Raw genomic sequence first — 19,932 nt, 5'->3', positions numbered from 1 at the left:
CCTAATCTCAATCTGCATTTTCATCATTGACACAGTATTTGTTAATTCAGTATCATCCCGTGCCATATTTTAATGGCATGTGAAAGATGCAGTCTGTGTCCGGCTGTTTTACTCCTTTTTTCTTTTCTTTTCCTTTTTGTCTTTAGGTAATTGTAACATAAATTCTCAATGCTTCACTTTTTCAGCCACCCTCATCCCACCCTTCAACCCCAGTCTCTCAGCTGGCCAAAACAACTTATTGTGTGGTGGCAGGGGGAAAGATCAACGTGCTTGTCTGTTAGGTCTTGTGATTTATGACCAGCTATAAATGACTTCGACCATAGCTGTTTTTCCAGGTAGAGGAGCCGCAGTAGCATATAGTAATCTTCTCTTCCTTGAAGTGTTTGTGTGGGCAGATGTTATATCCGTGTCTGTGTGCGTTCCAGTGATTACTATATACTGTATGATGTACAGTATACTCAATATTGTAATATGGCATAAACAAACCCAGGCATCTAGCAATAAAAGTATGCAGAGCAAACTTAGATGTGCTATCAGATAGGTAACCACACTTAGAGCACCTAATGTTGCAATACGGACTAAACGACATTTGAAAATACATTGAGAGCTTGAAAACGTCCAAAGACAGTTTCAGTATAGGACACATACAGATACAGGTAATTTACAGTGTTAATTTGTGTTTTAGTGTTTGGGGTAAATTTAAAACCTTCATCTATTCTGTCATCCTTCACTGCCTCTGCTGAGCCTTACTAAGAACTCACTAACTCTTTGGCATTTCTGCACTGTAATTATTTGTGATTTATTGGCAAGAGTGTGTTTTAATAGGGATATGCACATATTGGCTAATGCGTTGATCCAGCTGTCCACTAACTTAAACGATCATATACAGAAGGTTGTTTGTTCCTGCTCATAGAAGCATCTGCTTAATTACCCGACACTACTGCAGGAGGATCTGTGCCACATACAAACTACATACTAAATAACTGTTAACTGTTAATAAATAAAAACTCCTTTTGTCACTTGACAATGCTTTAAAGGGTTTGGTAAGGTTTAGGCATATAACCATCTTCCAAATTACCATCTTCCAACTTTTTAAAGTTGGAAGATGGTTATGCCCTGATTACAATAACCCTTCTACCTGCCTAGTAAAGTGTAAACACATTCAGTTGCATAAACCTCTTCTATACTATAGACAACCTCAAGCAAATTTAGTAATTATGACAGAGCAAATGCGCAAAGGAGAAGGATAGATAGAGCTATGTTAGGAGTAGGTTGATGTGGAAGGAATGTGTCACAAACATGAAATTAGATGACAGACTGACCTCTGGTTAATGTGAGAATAATGTGTGTTTTGACAATGACTGTTGATGATTTTTGAAGCCATGATGACAACAGTCCTTCATTGTAGGTGCTTAGTGAAGTCTTTTTATTAGGATGGCTAAGCTATTTTTGTGCCTCGGTGGATGTTTATGATTCAGTCCATGATGATAAAGATCTGTTGTACCAGTTGCCATTTCTGTTCTTTTCTGTTCTATTTCTACTTTCTCTACAACCTATAGAAGCATCTGTTCATGAGACATACAGTATATGTTCATTTAGGTTGGAGGACTTGCTGATGCATGGAATTAATATACTGAATATCCACCAAACTCCCTCCCTTGTTGGCACCATAATTACTACAGGGTCTAAAAGGTGGTGTCACCTATTGACAACCTATTTATTGGTCATAATGAGTTGCTTGCACAAAAATCTGTGGGTTGGTTTTTGGAGAGGACATCAAAAGCAAAGCTTTAGTGCTTTAGAAATTAGTTACCCTGCTGTGAGGCTGTTGAAAACATGTCCCACTACTTCTGAAAACTGGAAAAACAAAACAAATGCACTAATTACAGTTCCAGCTATAAGTATGCAGTGGACATAGCAGGAGGCTGATCATAACTTGGCTACAGAGAGACTTAACGCTCTCCTAGAAAAAGCTGAAAAACACCACTCAGTTTCTTTGTAACTTTTTTTTAAGCTCTGATAAGAAATCACCTCACATCTGAGGTCTTCATCTGCTCCTTCCAAACTTCATGCTCAGTTATATTTGCTGAGTCTGTATTGAACTGACAGAATGTTAGCTTTCAATATTCTCCTCCTGCTCTTAGTCAGTGTGTAATATGCACTTGCACAATGAGTGACAATCTGCCACCTGAGCTGCAGCACTGCTTGTGCTCCCTTGTGGCTGCCCAGATTGGAGATGAACTGTAATGTGAGATCAGGAAGCTTTTCTGGTTATCTTGTCTGGCACCTTCTATGGTATAATGAAACAAAGCTCTCTAAAGCCTGTACAGTGAATACACATATTAATCTGGGTATTGGTTTATTAAATAATTGCTACTTCATCGAAAGCTACGTGTTTTCAGGTTATTTGTGCTCTGAGTAATAAAAATGTGGCATCAGGTTTATGTTTTTATGGCACTGTGTGCAGTGCTGATTGTTGCGTTTATCATGGCATGCACCAAAAAAGGGGTTGGGGGGTTTAATTACCTCTCACAAGGCTGCTGAAGTTAATTTCTGTAGTCACGTGTTTAACCAATTACTCGGAGTGTAATGAAGTGGAACATGGTTCACCAGAGTTCACGGGACACCATCCACTCTTCCTTTTTCATAGCCTGGTTTGGCAATTCCAGAGTTGGGGAAGCTTATCATCACTAAACATTAAATCAGGCAATACCTCACTCTGGATACATGCATTTATCCGTGTCAATATCCGTTCCTTGTTTAATCACTTCTCCACAGCTATCTCAATATCACAGGCTAGTACGAGAAGCTGGGGGAGGAGGGTGCACATTATCTATGCTGGGGTGTTACAGTATTAGGGATTATCCCTGACAGATAGTTTCCTTTCCAGGCACCATTAGCTTGGCCTCATCCCATTTGGTATTTCCAACACCTGCGACCACCATCCGCTGGGCACAAGAATAATTACCATTGTGTTTTTTTTTTCCTTTCTAGGGTATATAAATTAATCATTGGGATCACAAGCAACTACTTTAAATTTCTGGACTGTGACCAAGAAACACAATCTCCCCAAGGATGCCAAGGACCTATGCATCATTAAAACGAAAAGAGTTGTGCTATCTGACAAGGGAACAGTGCCAGCTCTCTCACTTATATACCTTAAGGGATTGTGGTCTGCATTTCTGCGCTATGCATAATAGCTAATGTCTATGGCTAAGTGCAGCCAGGGTCCTTGAGTCCGACTTTGAATGCTAAACTAACAAGGGACATGTGTTTGCAAGTAGATGAAATTAACTTGATCAGCTTGAAAGTGGAAGTGGACAGCTGACTACAGAGAACATAAATTAACATCGATCATTGGCCAGAGCACGTACTAATGACTCAAGGCTGCAGGGGCTTGTTAGACAACATCTGCAATGGAGTGTAATGGTGCCCATATCCTCACAATCCACTAAATACCAATGGCTTAAAATCCTCATTGGGTATCCTCATTTTAGCAAATGATCTGTCTTAAATTCACAAGGTTGAATGAATAGGTGAGTATTAATGTAGATATTATGGTATAAACTTAACGTACATTGAATAGTGCAATTAGATCCACTGACCATGCTGTGGTGTAGGGTTAATGCTCCTTGTTATAAGCTTCTATATCACTGACAATCATATTCAAATTCATAATGGCAAAGACATAATTGTCAAATCAGTTTAAACAATATGAAGAACATCATACATTATCATATGTAAAGATTTAGAAAACAACCAGTTGCAACTGTCAGTCAAAACCACAAGAGTACTTTTGACGATAAAGTGTTTTCATTTGAATCTAATTTCACTTGTTCTGAGTTCCTCTGCTCACGTGGCACTTGGCAAGCACATGTGAATTTGCAAACACATTGATTTGGAATTACTTACAGGTGCTGGCCTATAACAGTATTGATTGCAGATAGGCATTCTGACAAAATGTCTGGAAAACATTTCACATTGATTTTAAGTTTCTCAGAGCCCAAAACAAAAGCCTTGAATGTAATTGCCATATATACACATTGTGTCATTCATTTAGCACATATTCATCAGGCACCTTAAACAACATATAATTACTGTACTTTTTACTTAAAGCAGGACAAGAATAGCACGAAGCAAAGCAGCTTATTGAAAGGAGAGAACATTTCACGTCTCAGAGGCACAAGTAGGTCAAGGCTGTGGCTTCTATTGTTAGATGGATAAAGTTTCTTCGTTGGCTTTCTCGAGAACTGGCAAATATATCAGCTTAGTGAATTTCATAAGGAAAGGCATCAACCAAATCTCCCATTATTGATCAGCGCTTCCATATTTGATTGAAAGACACGACATGACTGTGGGCAGCATGGCAGACAAAAGTCAAGAGGTTAAAAAAAAGTGGAAACCAAATCAATAATGATGACTGACAGGACGAAGCTGGGAGGATCATCATTGTGTCCTCTTAGTATAAATAATGTAGAGCAGAATCTACTTCACTCCCTATGTAGCTAATGCTTTTTCTTCCCTCTTCCCTTCATGATTAGTGACTTGTCGTGTTTTGTTACATCCATCTGTCTGCAGCAATTTACTACAGACAGGAAAGGACAAAGAAAAACTGTTGCTTGTGAACATGGACTCAATTTTCACATGCAAAAAATCAGAGCTAATTCTATATGCAAAGTGTAACTTTATCTTAATTTTCATCAGCTATATCAATGATATTTGCCTTATGAGCTGTGCTAACCCGATTATACTGGTTTACCTTAGAGATCTGAGGAGGAGGTAAGGGAGAGAAATAAGATAAAAACAGTGTGTCAGCAGTTGCAGCAGCAGGAGTGAAAGTGGCACGCAACTCAGTAAGGTACAATATACAGTATATCATTTTGACAGTGTCATCATAAATAAATGTACATAAATCAATTTAGTGTTACTGAAATAGGCACTCAGTATGACTCCAGAACTTACTTGACAATCATGAAGATTTAAAAGAAAAATGCCAGGGATCCGCTTGTATCCCACACTGTAACTTTCTGATTGGCATGTTCTACTATACTGGTTACATGGTTACAGTACATTATGGGTTCACGTCCCTTTTCTGTCTTTTGGAATGACATGCCCTGCAGTAACATAGTGACCTAATCGCCACCATGTTGAGATCCTTGTTTGGAAGCCTGTTGCAGTGGTGTATTTGTTTGTATGTATATTCAATTCAATTCAGTTTTATTTGTATAGCGCCAATTCACAAAATAAGTTATCTCAAGGCACTTTACAGTGCAAGGTTTAAGACCTTCCAGAGTATAATTATACACAAAAATGATATAGAAAACCCAACAATCCCATTTGGGCAAGCTTTAGGCACCAGTGGAGAGGAAAAACTCCCTTTAGAGGAAGAAACCTCCAGCAGAACCAGGCTCATAGTGGGTGGCCATCTGCCTCGACCGGTTGGGGTGAGTGGAAAGAGGAGAGAGAAAAGAACAGCAGGCAACAAAAACAACAACAAGCAGCAATAAATCTACCATGAGGAGCATGGGTTTGTTTTAGTGTACTTATGACTGAACATTATAGTCCAGAATGGACAGTTGAAAAAACCTGCTGAACTGACGCAGAGAGAACTGAACACCTATGAGTGACAGTTAATGTCTAATAATTTCACAAAGCCTATGTAACAAATTTAAATGTCCTTAAAACACAGCTGTGAATTTCATTAATACACACATTAATATCTTCTTATTGCTATGCTCATTTTTAGTGCACACATAAAGTAGATGTACTCTAAATCTGAACCATTTACTTTGAAAAGTCTGAACTATGCAATATAGCCAGGATATTTCATTTTCCTGCTCATTTTTGATCTGCAACCAAATCACATAATAAATTGACACACCCACACAAAAAGAAATTAAAGACAGATATGAGACATGTTATAAAACATTGCTTACATACCCTGATTAGATATCTTTTTCATTTCTATATGCAGGCTTTCAGCTAGGAGGAACACATGTAAGTAGCTGCGACTGTACCTGTTTACATTCCCCAAAGCATTGTGAAAATTGTAATTACTAAATTAGAGCATAATTATCCTCATAGAAAGATGGCAAATAATAATTATAGGACTTATAGGACTTACAAAATACAGTCTATTTCATCATTTTGCCCTACTTTCTGCACATGCTAATTGGAACTGAACTAGAGTGTATTGGGTTAATGCAACAGTAGCAATTTGGGTGCTTAGGGTGTACCACACCAAAGCAAATATAGTCATGTAAAATTAAGGTGTGCATTGACTGGCTTGAGATAAACATGTAGTGCTACATGCCTGGGATTGGACATGTGGTTGGCAGCTAGGCAAGCTATGTAGACTTCATTGTGTGATGCTCTGTATGTAGTTTTTCATGTTGGGTGGGATGTTACATATAGTCAGAGGCCCAAAGCTTGAGATGAATCTGTTTTTTTTGCATGCAGTGTAACAACCAGGTTTTAGCCTAGCCAATACACTACTAACACACCCCTTAATGTCAAGCGTTATGGAGGTCCACTATCTGCTCTGGGGTCCTACACCCACCTAACACAGTGTTCAACTCAAGACATATTGATCTCTGAACAGAGACTTAAACAAGAACCAGCACCAGCCATGAGCAGAGTAGCCAGCACCCGCACGAGTACCCGTACAAAGGTCGTCATGTCTCGCAGACAGTGCTATTTTGTCTGTGAAGGAAAATTAACTTTGTTTACTTTTCCCAAGACAAAACCATAAAACAACAATGGATACAGTTAGAGGCCAGAAACAGACTTTGGGTGATGTTTTTATCTGTATTTACAACCTGCCTCAGTACTATGCAGCAGGATTATTGGCAAAGTTGCTGCAGGAAAGGCCAGCGCTGTGTTTCAACTGGGCATTGTCGCTAACTAAAAACAGCTTCTTGCTGCATCATCTCCGGGACAAATTGGCAGCAAGGCTGAGTGGTGGCGCCATATCCAGCTCCCTTAATACATCCATCGTTTATCACTATTAACGAGTCACATACACATAATCATTTGATGCACTGGTAATATAGAAGCATTGATTATAAAAGCTTTCAACAATGGGATCAAAAAGTAGTGGCCAAACAGAGATGTTAAAAAATACAGACTGCTTCATAATAGCACCTTCTGCCTAATGGTACTTTGAATGTAATTTAACAAGGTAGGCCAACTATTAAAGGCTAATTTTTCAAAAGCCTAAATCTGTGGTAGTGATTCTTGGTGCCATGATCCTTGCAGGACGTGTGGTGAGCCTGTATATTGTAAAGCTGTTTGAATCACTTGACTACACAAGTCTAATCTTCCCGCTTCAGTGCACAGTTTGTCTCTTTGCATCCTCCTTTTCCTGCATTTTCCGTGATATACGATGAAGCGCACCATGCACTTAATACATCACGCATCTTGCTAGAGTAAATATGTTGAACGCACAATTCTTAGTGAGCTTAACATTACCTTTGGCAGGATGTTTTGCACATCTGTTGCTGCTACTGCTGCTTTTTTCTCTGTCTTTTTTGGCTTGACTTGCTCCTGGGAGATAGCATAACAGCAGTATGTATACACTAAATATCAGCTCCTCGGTATTAACTGCTAGCTGGCCCTTTGGCACAAAATGTTGGCTCTGCTTATTTGGTTGAATGAATTATCAATGGATCTCTGATTTTCAACAAGTTCTACCCTTTTTTTCAGAAGGCTTGATGTAGACTCCATCTCCTCATCTCCACTGTGCTCATTTGCCCTTCTTTTCTTCCAGAGCCAAACGGAGAAGTGTTTGCCCAAGGAATACTTTCTGGCAACTGGATGGGAAGAAGGAGAATCTTTGACCTTGGAAAATGAAGATGTTGTTGCCATGGGAACTGTTAATCCTTCTGTCACTCAGAGAGTGCCTGGCTGGTGAGATGCCAAGTCAAGTCGCCTTTCATGTCACACCTGATATGCATACATCTCTCATGGGGACGGGGCTTCCTCTTTCTCGTGCATGTTTACTGTAGGTTATCATTTCAATTGCAAGGGAGTGATAACAGTCTCACAAGGCCTCATACTTTCAGTAGCTTTTGTATCTGTATCTGAAGAGAGACTAATGTAAAAGAAAAAAAATCACCCTCTCTGATCTTTTTATGCCTCCATGTTTTAGTAGCAAATGTTCATAGTTTATGTCCAAGTACTGCCACTTACATAAAATGTGGCAGGCATTATAAAAATACACGCTAACTCTTTTCTTAATGCTGATTTATTCAATACTCTATCACCAAGATAAAAGAATAAGAACATTATCCTTCAGTTACCTTATGCCTGTATAATCTAAAGCTAAGGAGTTAATGTCACTAAGAGTTCTCATTTTATGTCTGGATGCAGTAACCTGTGCAGTGAGAATCAATGTAGACAATCACATTTGACATTAAGAGACACTGAATACTGAAGTCAGGCCAACCGTTTACGAGTCATCAAACACATTTAAATCTATCTCAAGCAAGCAGTTTCACTTGTGTATACTGTATATATACAGCCTGCACTACACGAGTAGAAGAGTAAAAATATTATTATATTATAAACACTGCAGCACATGTTGTAGTTTACATTTTTAATGCATTCCTATGAAATCTAAATAAAGCTGCAGTATTTTTCCAATTTGTTTGTAGTCAGAATCTTCAAGCAGCCTGGCAGCAGTATATAAATACTCTCTTCTAAAACCTTTAAAAAAAAGGCTCCCCCTTCTAACCAATCAGAGACTTCCAATGATTTGTGCTTTATCAGTAAGTTTTGCATCATCTTATTTATATCAATTGGGTAATAGATCTTTGCAAAACCTAGCAGGCAGTTGAAGGGCATAGTGAGCAGGGCTGGGCGAAGTCGAGTGATGATGGCTTAATATAAAAAGTAATGCACAGACATCCCTTTTAACATCAACATATATAACCTACAAAAATGCTCTTATGTTTAGAGTTTAGTTGCAGATAAATATACTTTTTAGGAGACAGGATTGACTCATGTGGTCACTTCTGTTGGTGTGTTTACAGGGCAGCACACACAAACCATCTGATCATTTCCCAGGTGAAATAGCCCGACTATTAAAGGTTCATTAATTTGTTTAATTTAAAGGACACTGCAAACAGGGTAAAAATGAAGCACTCTCCTCAGAGGCTGGGGAAACAAGGCCCTTACCTGAGGCAAAGACGCTCAGTCTCATTAGGATGATGATGGTGATGATAAGGGAGGGAACGCACTTTGTCCTAGTCAAGGTCAGAGACGTGTAAAAAAGCAATTCATCCTCTAAAGTGCACAAAAAGAAAAATTAACAATTTTTAAGAGCAGGCCGCCGTATGACATACAGTGTCAGAGGAAAGGGGAACAGTGTGTACGTGTGTACACACGTGTTTGTGTGCATCTGTTTTAGAAATGTTTGATTTCAGTCAAACATTCAAGTCATTAGTGCAGCATTGGTTAATTACTCCTTTATATTTATAGCATGGCTGGAGATGACCAAAACAACAAACTCGACTGAGTGGACACACATGCCCATGCAACAGCATACAGACAACGGCTTTACAGGCTCTGTAAGAATTAAACTGTAACCTGAGTAAGGCAGTACAACTCTCATGTAAACACCTTAACTGAGTTATCCTACTCATATTAAAGTCGTAATGAAATCAAGCAGAAATCAATGAGTTAGCTTGGTTACTTGCCAATTTTCCTAATTACTCTTGACAAATAACACAGCTTAGACTGGATTCAGACTGTGTTCAGTGCATGATAATACTTATCACTGTATAGGTGTGATGTGATTTAGTGATTCACAGAAAAATTAGTTTGACCTTTGGTCCCTCAAGTGGCATTGCATGACAAACCTTCAGTCTGCCATTATTAAAATAGTCCCATTGTACTCTGGTACATTTTAGTGTGGAAAACCATTGCTTCTTAACACAGTCTGCATCTGCATCCAGAAATGTAACCTGTAACTGTATTATGCCAAGAGGGGCCTGAGCTTATGTCTGATGGACTAAAAGATGTGTTTGGGGGTCTTTGTGCCAAAGACGAAAAAGACCAACCAGACTGTTGTTACTTGAAAGTGCAAAAGCCAGAATTTGTGATATCTGTGATATGTATGAAGGTACGACTGACTACATATATTGGGAAGTCTTTGCACGCCTGAATGTAAAAGAGTTCAAAACTGACATGAAACAAAAATGAAAAGCCTAAGTAGGACAGGGTGCTGTAGTGTCTTTGTCAGAGTAACATCATGACAACATCTTTTCAATGGATGTATGAGCAGGACAATGCTAGGTCTACTTCAGCATGTGCTATAACAGCACGGCTTCATAGATAAAGACTGTATTTGCTATACACATCTCTCTCCTATTGAAAATGTGTGCAGCATCATGAAGAGGAGAAACACCATGGTGACCATGGACTGTCAAACTGCTGAAGTCTTATATCCAGCAAGAATGGACAAATAATTCACTTGCAAAACTGAAACAATTACTATCCTTATTCCCACGCAATACTTTGGAGCCTACTCAATTCTAAATTTGTTTCTATTTATAAAACACAATTAAGTTGTTCAGCAAAAAGTGTTTTTTTTTTGTTAAATAAAGGTTTAAGCTAATTAACAAATCACAGTTTTTAGTTTATTCAGTTAGTTTATCTAGTTTAGTTTATTGCATTGTAAATAAAACATTTCACTTTTCTTAAAATGGGATTTGTTATAATCAAACCCAGTGTTTCTTGCCAATACCATTGAGCACATTATTGCCTTTCTACCATAATGACAAGTAACATAAAGTCCTGTTGGGGTGTTGTGGTAGTGTACACTACATAACCCTGTGCGCGGTTCCAGCAAGACACTGTTGCTGAGTGTCACACCTCTCCCTCTGTCTTCATTTCCTGTTTGCCATCCAATAAAGACACCACCATCATCAAAAAAAAAAAAAAAAAAAAAAAAAGAAAAACGAGAGATAGGGGCAGAGAAAGGCTCAAAAACAATTAAAAAACTTCACCACTAGCACATCCACTGGCAGTGTTAGCAGCTCTGGCCTGCTCTTTATTGGATTTAGAAATGTTACACCCCAGCAACCCTTACGAACATTAAATCTGCTGCAGTTATCACAGTAAAAAGTGTGGGAATGGAAATCTTTACAATTATTTGTTACTGGGGAAAGCCATGAAACGTACACATGTATAGTTTAACAGGACTGTTGCCTTAATTGGGGTATTAGCACTAATTAAATACGACCATGTGTTGAAACCGCACGGGAACATAACAGAATGTGCCAGTTAGCCAACATGCTACAGGGTTATCTTTAGTTAATTGCTCTGTCATCACAGTGTATTATCTGCCTCGTGACATGTGCACAAGTGGGTTTATTAAGTGCAGAATCCACTCAGAGCCTTTTTGGCAGCTAATTATATGGTAATTATATGGAGTTTACAGTATATACAGTTTCCTGAGTGCTGAGTGGTTTATTTTCGCATTCACTCCGTTTCATACTCTTTGCTCTAATGTGTTTTTGTTTTTTTTTCAGCAGAGAATACACGCCACGGTCCCGTCTTCACTCAGGAGCCCAGTGATAGCATTTTCCCACTGAGCGCTGATGATAATCAGGTGTTTATTAACTGCAAAGCAAAGGGAAACCCACCTCCACACTACAGGTAAGTGTTCTGACTGCCCCTTTAGTAGTAAGGTGAGATGACACCGTGCAGCATCAGTGAGTGTTTGAGTGCTGCTGAGCTACACTCAAATATAAATGTTTATTGCCCACATTTATGTCTGAGTGTAGTCGTTCATTCAAAGTAGGAAGGTAATTATATTTTGAATCGTGTGTTCACTTGGGATGTTGTCTGGCTCTTCGCTAAATCGTGGTTTTTATTTATTTTTTTTGGTCTACTGTATCTACAGGTGGAAGGTGGATGGCAGAGAAATAGACACAAAGTCAGATCTGAACTACAGCCTCATAGAGGGGAACCTCCTTATCAATAACCCTCATGTCATCAATCACGGAGGAGTGTATCAGTGCATCGCCACCAACACATTCGGCACCATTGTTAGCAGAGAGGCAAAAGTCCAATTTGCATGTAAGTCCTAGTACTGATTTTACAAGAGGCTAAAAGGGTGATACTCAATATATTAACAAAATGTTTGCAAAAACCAGAATTCACTTCTGCCAAAATGTCCAATCTTGCAGTCCTGTATCCAGGCGTTGCCACTATAACATTAATAAAATGTGTAATGGTTAGAGAAAGACTGTAGTATGGCCTATTGGAGAAAAACAATTGGCTTTAGGTTCTACCTGTTCATTGACCCCTACCTTAATAGCTTTTGTTAGCGCATTATATTTCAATAATATTCAAAAAATTCAAACAATATATAACAGTAACAGTTTCATGACTAACACTGCCAGCATGCTAGGAAGCTAGAGACAAGCCTTTTTTTCCGCTAGCCGGTTGCTTTACATGTTAAAAATTAAAGTTTTAAGTTTGGAAGCAGTTGGGGGCAGAGTGTCCTTTTTAAGGAACTTGATTAATAAATGATTACATTTTCAAACTGCGTGTTAAATGACTGAGATGGTTGTTTTATCTCTACATCACTAGTGGAACCCGTGAAGGAATGAAGGCTTTCTGTTTTGATTCGGGTGGATTTTTAATCAGTTGACTTCTGATTTGACCACTGCTTGATATTTGCCTGATCCCTCCTGGGACTTGCTTGATATTTCTAAGACTTGGGGATATGTATGCCTCCCCGCTGTTTATTCTCTACATGGCACAGCAGCATTTAATTAAAGGTGAGAGTAATCTCTCAAGCTCGACTGATAGATGGGCGTTTTGGCGCACCCTCTGCCTGACCTCCTGCGCTTGCTGTGATATTAACAGAGCAATCTCAGCTTTGACTTGTAACCAGCATGAACAGACAGGGAAATATTCTGCTGAATGAAATGCTGTTGGTTGGCTGTCACCTTTAGGTAAAAGTTATTACAGCTGTCAGACCCTGAAAAGTTTTTTTTTTCCTTTTCAACAGTTCTGCAGAACTTCAGCAGGAAGTCCAGGAACACAGTATCAGTGAGAGAGGGTCAAGCTGTGGTTCTGCTCTGTGGCCCTCCACCCCATTACGGAGGTACTGTGCTCTGTCCTAACTCTTCTGCATTGTCTGCTGTAGTTTCACATTCCTGCTTGCCTCAGCAGTCTTTATTGTTCCACACTCTGCTGCTTATTATCTCCCTGTAACACTGCTGTGTCTCTTTTGGTTTTATACCTTCCCACCTGCTCTTTCTGTCGCACTTCTTTTCAAACTCTGACACACTGTTTTCCACTCATTGCTCCTTATCTGTCAGGCAGGGATCTTTTTTATGATCAGCCACTGCTCCACCTGTCTAGAGGCCATGCCACCACATTTATACTTCATAGCCTCACACTTCTTAACCTTGGGCTCACTTTTCTGGCCCATATGATCTGTGACCACGCTCTCATCTCTAAAGTCTCCAGAGCTCCACTTCCCCATCATTTTTTTTCCCTCCACGATGTGGGCAGGTTATCTGTGGGTAATAAAGGCTGCTGGTGGCTGCTGTGACCGGGGGAGCTTTTATCCTGTGGCACAGCTGTGAGTCTGCTCGTGTGTCTGTGTGCTGCTGATTAGCAGATCCTCAAAGTGGTCCGCACTCCTGCAGCCATCCAGTGCCCACCAGCGCAATTTCACGCCAGCGTACCATTCTTTCTCCATTCTCTGTTTCCAGCTGAATCCTGCGTCCACATGGGACTCCACACTTTTGCAATTTGCCTTCCAGCCTTCTCCACCTCCTCCCTTTAAAAGCTACTTCTTTTTATTTTTTTCTTCTTAAACAGAGTGTAGTCACACATTTGATAGGATTTACACTACTTGATATTTCTAGCTTGAGGTGTTTTAAAATTGAAAAAAGGTGCAAAATGTTTTTTTTTTTCTCCTATCACCACAAGGTTTCAATTATGTGAAAGCTTCTTTAATGCTTGTTGATGCCCCACTTTAGGAATACAGTGACACACCTTATTAAATGAGGATTTATCTGAAGCTTCTTTGAGCAATCAATAAGTATGCAGTCTAAAAGGAGCCGTGCTGAGAGTTAAACTCTGTCAGAGGACATGAGATTATGTGCCTGCAAGTCCTCTGTTGCTGTGGGACTGCAGCTCTTAAACAGACCCAGTCTCTGATAGTCCCTAATCATGAAAGGTCTGTCAGTTTCTGCCCCGACTTTTCCTGTAATGATTTTAATTCACTATTTTCCCTCAAGGAAGTGAGTGGAACTTTTTACCGTCTGCCCAGTCAAAAGGGTTGACTGCAGAATGTCATGGTTCTGACACAAGAGGACTGCACTAAAAACCTGCAATCACTGTCAGTCTTTTGGTGTGTACACTTGTACATGGCCAGTCTCATAATTATTTCCTAATAATTAGTTCCTCCCTCAAGGGGTGTCAGCCTTGCAACCATGACTTGTCAAAATAAAAAGATAAATAAAGCCAACACCTGGTGTTGGTGATATGTGTAGCCCTTATTGGATAATGATATTTAACTCTGCCCTTTTATTTAGGGTATATACAGAGTATATCCTGAGATCTACCTTGTATAATAAACACAATCTTTCCATTATCAGCGCGTGCTGCCAAGCACAATGATAACAATTGAGAACAATGCACTTGTGCACATATTTGCTATCCTGAAGGTGTTAAAATGCACTGCTGCAAAAGCACATCCCGATTCAACTTTTATACAGGACAACCCTGCATTCTTTTGCCAGAGCCCTCTGTGCCTGCACCCCCGCTGCACCAACACAGCGAGCAAGTTCAAAAGAATGAAGAACTTGACCGCTGAAGGATTTCACACAGTGCTGTTGCCTGTTTTAACCTGACCTCAGTCCATGTCTCAGTGCTATCCGACTTCTCTACCCTAACCTATTGAATCACAATCAGAGCACAAACATATGTTAACAAATGTTAAAACAAAATTTAGGGGATTAAATATGAGATAAGGATAAATACACATACACTGTGAATTTTATGGGTTGTCAATCACACAAGGTTTATGTTAATGACTCACATGAATCGTAGTGCCCATGTTTGTGCCATTTCACGACACAGGCAATGCATTGTACCTGGACCTGACCAACTGCAGCCACCCCAGATCATAGCACTACCTCCACAGGCTTGTACAGTAAGCACTAGACATGATGGGTGTATCATTTCACTCGCCTCTCCTCATACCCGGATGGGCCCATCACTCTGAAACAGGGTAAATCTGGACTCATCAGACCACATGACCTTCTTCCACCGGACAGATCTTAACCCAGTTTGAGTAGTTTCAGCAATCTCCTTAAATGTTTTTTTTCTTGGTGCATGCCAATAATTTGAACCTTCTGAAACTGTTACAAATGTGCTAACTAGAGGACCTAGTTGGAGAGACACTAGGAAGACACACTAGCAAAGACTAACTGGACAGACAATAACTTAAATACAAAGACAGAGACGAGCATACACAAAACAACCTGCTAAATCCAACACACCTGAAACCACTAATGCCAGCTGAGCCATGCCACTGGAAGGGAGAGACACAAAACAGGAAACAAAATACAAAAAGGCTTCTGGGGACACTGCCCCAGCTGGTGGGAGGTGTGATTAACATCTTTTCCTCGACCACAGTGTCTTTCTACATGGTTGTTTAAGAAATGAGAAGCTACTCACTGCATCAGTTAGGGTTAAATAACTTGTTGCCAGCTGAAACATAATCATCCATGCAGTAATTATCCAATGGGAGGCTCTTACCTATTAGCTTAGTCAAATCCAGTAGGTGACTTTTTTTTTGGATGACCAGTGTACAGTATATTGCATATCTCAATGTCCCTGTCAATTTTGGAAACCTCACTGGAAAGTCTATCTCTTTTATGTCTCAATATCCACAATTTATAATATAGTCTTTTATTTGATTTTTCTTTTTAGAGATCAAATATTCATGGGTTTTCAATGGACAGAGCAGCTTCCTGCAACAGGACGCCCGTCGTTTCATCTCTCAGAGGACTGGCAACTTGTACATAGCCAAAGTTGAAGCCTCAGACGCGGGGAACTACACGTGTGCAGTGAGAAACATAATGACCAACGCCACAGTGTTCAGCTCTCCAACCCCCGTGGTGGTGCGGAGAGACGGTAAGCATCCACGGTTCGCCCCCGCTGCCTCCTGGTTATCTTGCACACCGAACTGAAACTGTCGGAGCAAGGGCATGCCTGGGAGATAAATCGCTTGTCTTGAGCGTGACACTGTTTTTATTTTTTGCTTTTGCTTACAAGAGGAGTTTTTTGCACCATCCCAAAGCATCCGAACTATAAATGCGAGAAGCTGTGTATGCATGAACACACATATTTACATAACCAGAACTGTAGTCTGCACTGACAAAAATGCATGGAGGCACACAAGCACAGCAAGGAGCATGCCACACATACTAAACTGCATTAGAAGTGTTTATGTGCGCCACTTCAGATTTGAGCTCAAGCAGAATCAACAATCAACATTCACACTCTGCCAGTGTCATCCATGCCATGAACTACATGAAACTATATGTCAGTATTTTGTATTTTGACTGATGGCATTTGCTTTTACCCTTCATTCAGCAGTGATGGGTGAATATGAGCCAAAGATCGAGGTGCAGTTTTCTGACACCCTTCACATCTCTAAAGGATCATCAGTGAAGCTGGAGTGCTTTGCCTTAGGAAAGTAAGTGTCAGACACATTAGCACTGTGCACCTCTACCCCTCACAGCACACTGTCAGATTTTATGAAGAGGCTAGACATTCTCTATTAAAACAAACAAGCTGACAAACAAACATGGCAGCAGCCTTTCTGGTGCTGGTGTGAGCAGGAGCGTGACCTTTTGTGTGTGACCTCTGCAGCCCTGTGCCTTCCATCTCATGGAGAAGAGCGGATGGAAACCCGCTTCCCGGCAAGATCAAGATCAACCACTCCAGTGGGGTTCTGGAAATTCCATATTTTCGGCCGGAGGATGCTGGTGTGTACGAATGTGTAGCCGAAAACAGCAGAGGAAGAAATGTTGCCAGAGGGCAACTCATCTTCCACAGTAAGAACTGTGCAGCTTGTCTCCTTTCCTGAATCTTTTGCTGCTGAATCGGTACTATGTGATATCTAACATTTGCCCATATTTATTGAGTTTGTTGCAAGATACATAGTATTTAGTGTTTTATTATTTCTTCTATCCAAAGTAATTTTCTCACTATGAAACAGCTTTACAGCACCACGGATAATCTAGTCTTCAATTGTGCTCATTATCATTTCTTCTTTGTGATCATCACATTAAAGATCTCCCCTTGGTTTCTTTTAAACAAGGAGAAAATTAGATTACTCATACATATGTCAGGATAGATCTACCACCTCCATAGAATCAAAAGAAGCCAGCTGCCAAACTGCAAGCTTTGAAATAAGTCATTTGTATGTCTTGGGAGAAAAATGTCTACATCACTGAATATTCACAACTGACTTCCTTTGGCAGAGAGAATAGGGAGAGTCTGTTTTTGTCTGTTGTATGTGTTAATAAGGAACTGAGAAAAAAAAGATCGTCTATAAATTAGTTGTAAGAGTTTTGGTTTTATGTCGAACTTTCATACATGCTGTTTTGATTCTTAGGCAACTAGTTTGATATTAATAGCACAAAATGTGAATCCTAAATGGCTGTTGACGTAAAGCCATGGAAAGACAGGACTAGTGCTTTCATGCTATTCAAGGTGGTATTAATAACAGATACAAAATTATGTATAAAACACAATTTAAAAAGAGAAAAAACATTTTAAAAAAAATGAAAAAAAGGTTAAACTGATTAGAGCTTAAGGTTTAGTCAAACGCATCAGAGAAACATAAAATAAACAACACAAACTTTGTTCCAGCTCTGTGGTGCAAAGTAACTAAATGTTGCGTCTTTGTATTTTATTGGGACTCTGGGAGCCCTAAACAGGCAGATGCCAGGGAGGCAGGGAAGTTCACATGGAAAATGACAGTTAGACCTGTATTCTGTCTTTAATTATTAATAATAATTTAAAGACCAGCACAAGTAATTCAGACTTTACTTAAAGAGAGAGTTTTTGTTGCCTTTGCTGGGACTCAGCAGAAGCAGAGGAATCTTATAGAAGACCAATAGAGCAGTTGAACCTGCTGAAGACAGGAGTTGTGAGTATAGACTTGAATCCTGCCCAAATGACTGTTGCTATTTTTAAGTCTTCAGACTTGGTTATTGACTTGATGTGGTTATCAAAGCTTCACTCAGACTCCATAATTACCCTAAGATTGATTTTTTGTTTATTTCATTAGATCTTCATTAGCTGTTACCAACGCAACAGTTACTCTTCCTGAGGCACATGGAGAAAAAAGAATACAACTGTTTTTTTTTTGTTTGTTTACCTGAATCATGACTAAATTAATCTAATATTATATACTTAATGTAGATATTTAGATAAAATAGCTGACTGAATCAAATAAAACAATATAGAGTACCAATTTGCAATATAACTAGCAGTACACACTGCAGTCAAATGCCTATAATTATCCATTCTTGAAATTTAGGCTAATATCTTGTCATAAACCACTGCATAAGAGCCTTGTATCAGCAAAGTTAGTTTCAAGATCTATGACCTATATTCCTTAAATCAAAAATGGTTTGTGTAAAGCGTGTGTTCTTTCATCTCAACCATCAGTTCAGCACAAAAACATGTGGCTCAGTGCTGATCTTTCTCAAACTTCTTTAGATCACAGTTAGCTGTAGTGGACAACATTGCAGGCATTAGTCCAGATGCATCAAAAACTATGTACAACCAATTTGACTGTGGTTGGTGATAACAGATACAGTAAAACAGTAATAATAAAATCTAGACAATAGATATTAAGCCTTATGAGTCATAGGCTTATGAACAGATTTGTTAAATGGCAGATTTGCAAAATCTGCGAGAATCTGTTGAATTGAGTCTGTTATTTTCTGCTGACCACTGACAGCAGAACTTAAAGGTCTGCAGTGTGACATTCTTCATTCAATAGGTAATGTTACATTGAAGTTCCAGTGTTATCACTTATGCTAATGTTCATATCTCTACTGAAATAAACAATTTACAGTTCACAATTTAGACAAACTGTCAGTGCATTGTAACAAGACTGTTCCAGGAAGTACTTATTTAATCTTTTAACTGGTAACACTCTATTGTAAAGGTACATGAATTATGATGATTTCATGCATGTAATGATACATTATATGATATGATATGATACACTATTTTTTATCTCATGCATCTGTTTATACAAGTAGTGAGCTGCTGCTTCTATTTTCCAGCGCATATAAATACCATTATTTATGATGACAATAAATTAGATGTATTAAGCATAGACTGAGTTAAACATAATCTACAGTCAAGGCACAAGTTCTTTTTATATTTGTGTTATTCGCAAATAAAAATATTGTCTCAGAAAATACGTCAGTAACTAACTAAACTAAAATAAAAGGAAAAAAGAAAAAGAAGCTACATAACTAAAATGGATTATTTGAAAAAAAAAACACTGAGTTATTATAATGACTAAACAATGGGAAAATGGGAAAGATATATGCTATTGTACTAATTAAACTTGAACTCTAAATTGTCAGACATTTAGAGTTTGAATTTGACTACATTTAAGTCTTGCACTGCATCAGTATCAACATCAGTCCCACCCACGTCCCTTCCTGCTGTTTCTGCTGATGTCTCTTCTCATCTCTCTTTCTCTCTCTGAACTTTCTCAACTCTGATTGTAGGGCAAGAGTTCTATGCGAGTTATATTTCCTCTGCCTTTTTGTTTTTTCCCCCCTAATGCTTTAATAAAACAAAAAGGCCAACAGAATAATATAAATCTTTACTCCAGTGGAGTAGAACTGCAGCTAAATT

General features: G+C 39.1%; 1 protein-coding gene across 1 annotated transcript in view; it reads left to right on the top strand.

Moving 5' to 3' along the window:
- Window positions 1-19,932, top strand: part of LOC113155459 (contactin-4) — a 98,507-nt gene that overhangs the window by 52,644 nt on the left and 25,931 nt on the right. The window contains exons 2-8 of the mRNA XM_026350221.1: window positions 7,769-7,908; window positions 11,535-11,661; window positions 11,909-12,084; window positions 13,025-13,120; window positions 15,967-16,170; window positions 16,633-16,735; window positions 16,912-17,096. Of these exons, the coding sequence (XP_026206006.1) occupies window positions 7,848-7,908; window positions 11,535-11,661; window positions 11,909-12,084; window positions 13,025-13,120; window positions 15,967-16,170; window positions 16,633-16,735; window positions 16,912-17,096 (952 nt within the window). The 5' untranslated portion in view covers window positions 7,769-7,847. The remainder of the gene's footprint in view (window positions 1-7,768; window positions 7,909-11,534; window positions 11,662-11,908; window positions 12,085-13,024; window positions 13,121-15,966; window positions 16,171-16,632; window positions 16,736-16,911; window positions 17,097-19,932) is intronic.

This window comes from Anabas testudineus, chromosome 5 (assembly GCF_900324465.2).
Source record: "Anabas testudineus chromosome 5, fAnaTes1.2, whole genome shotgun sequence".
NCBI lineage: Eukaryota > Metazoa > Chordata > Actinopteri > Anabantiformes > Anabantidae > Anabas > Anabas testudineus.
Note: the sequence above shows the minus strand (reverse complement) of the source record. Positions and strands in the feature narration are given on the sequence as shown.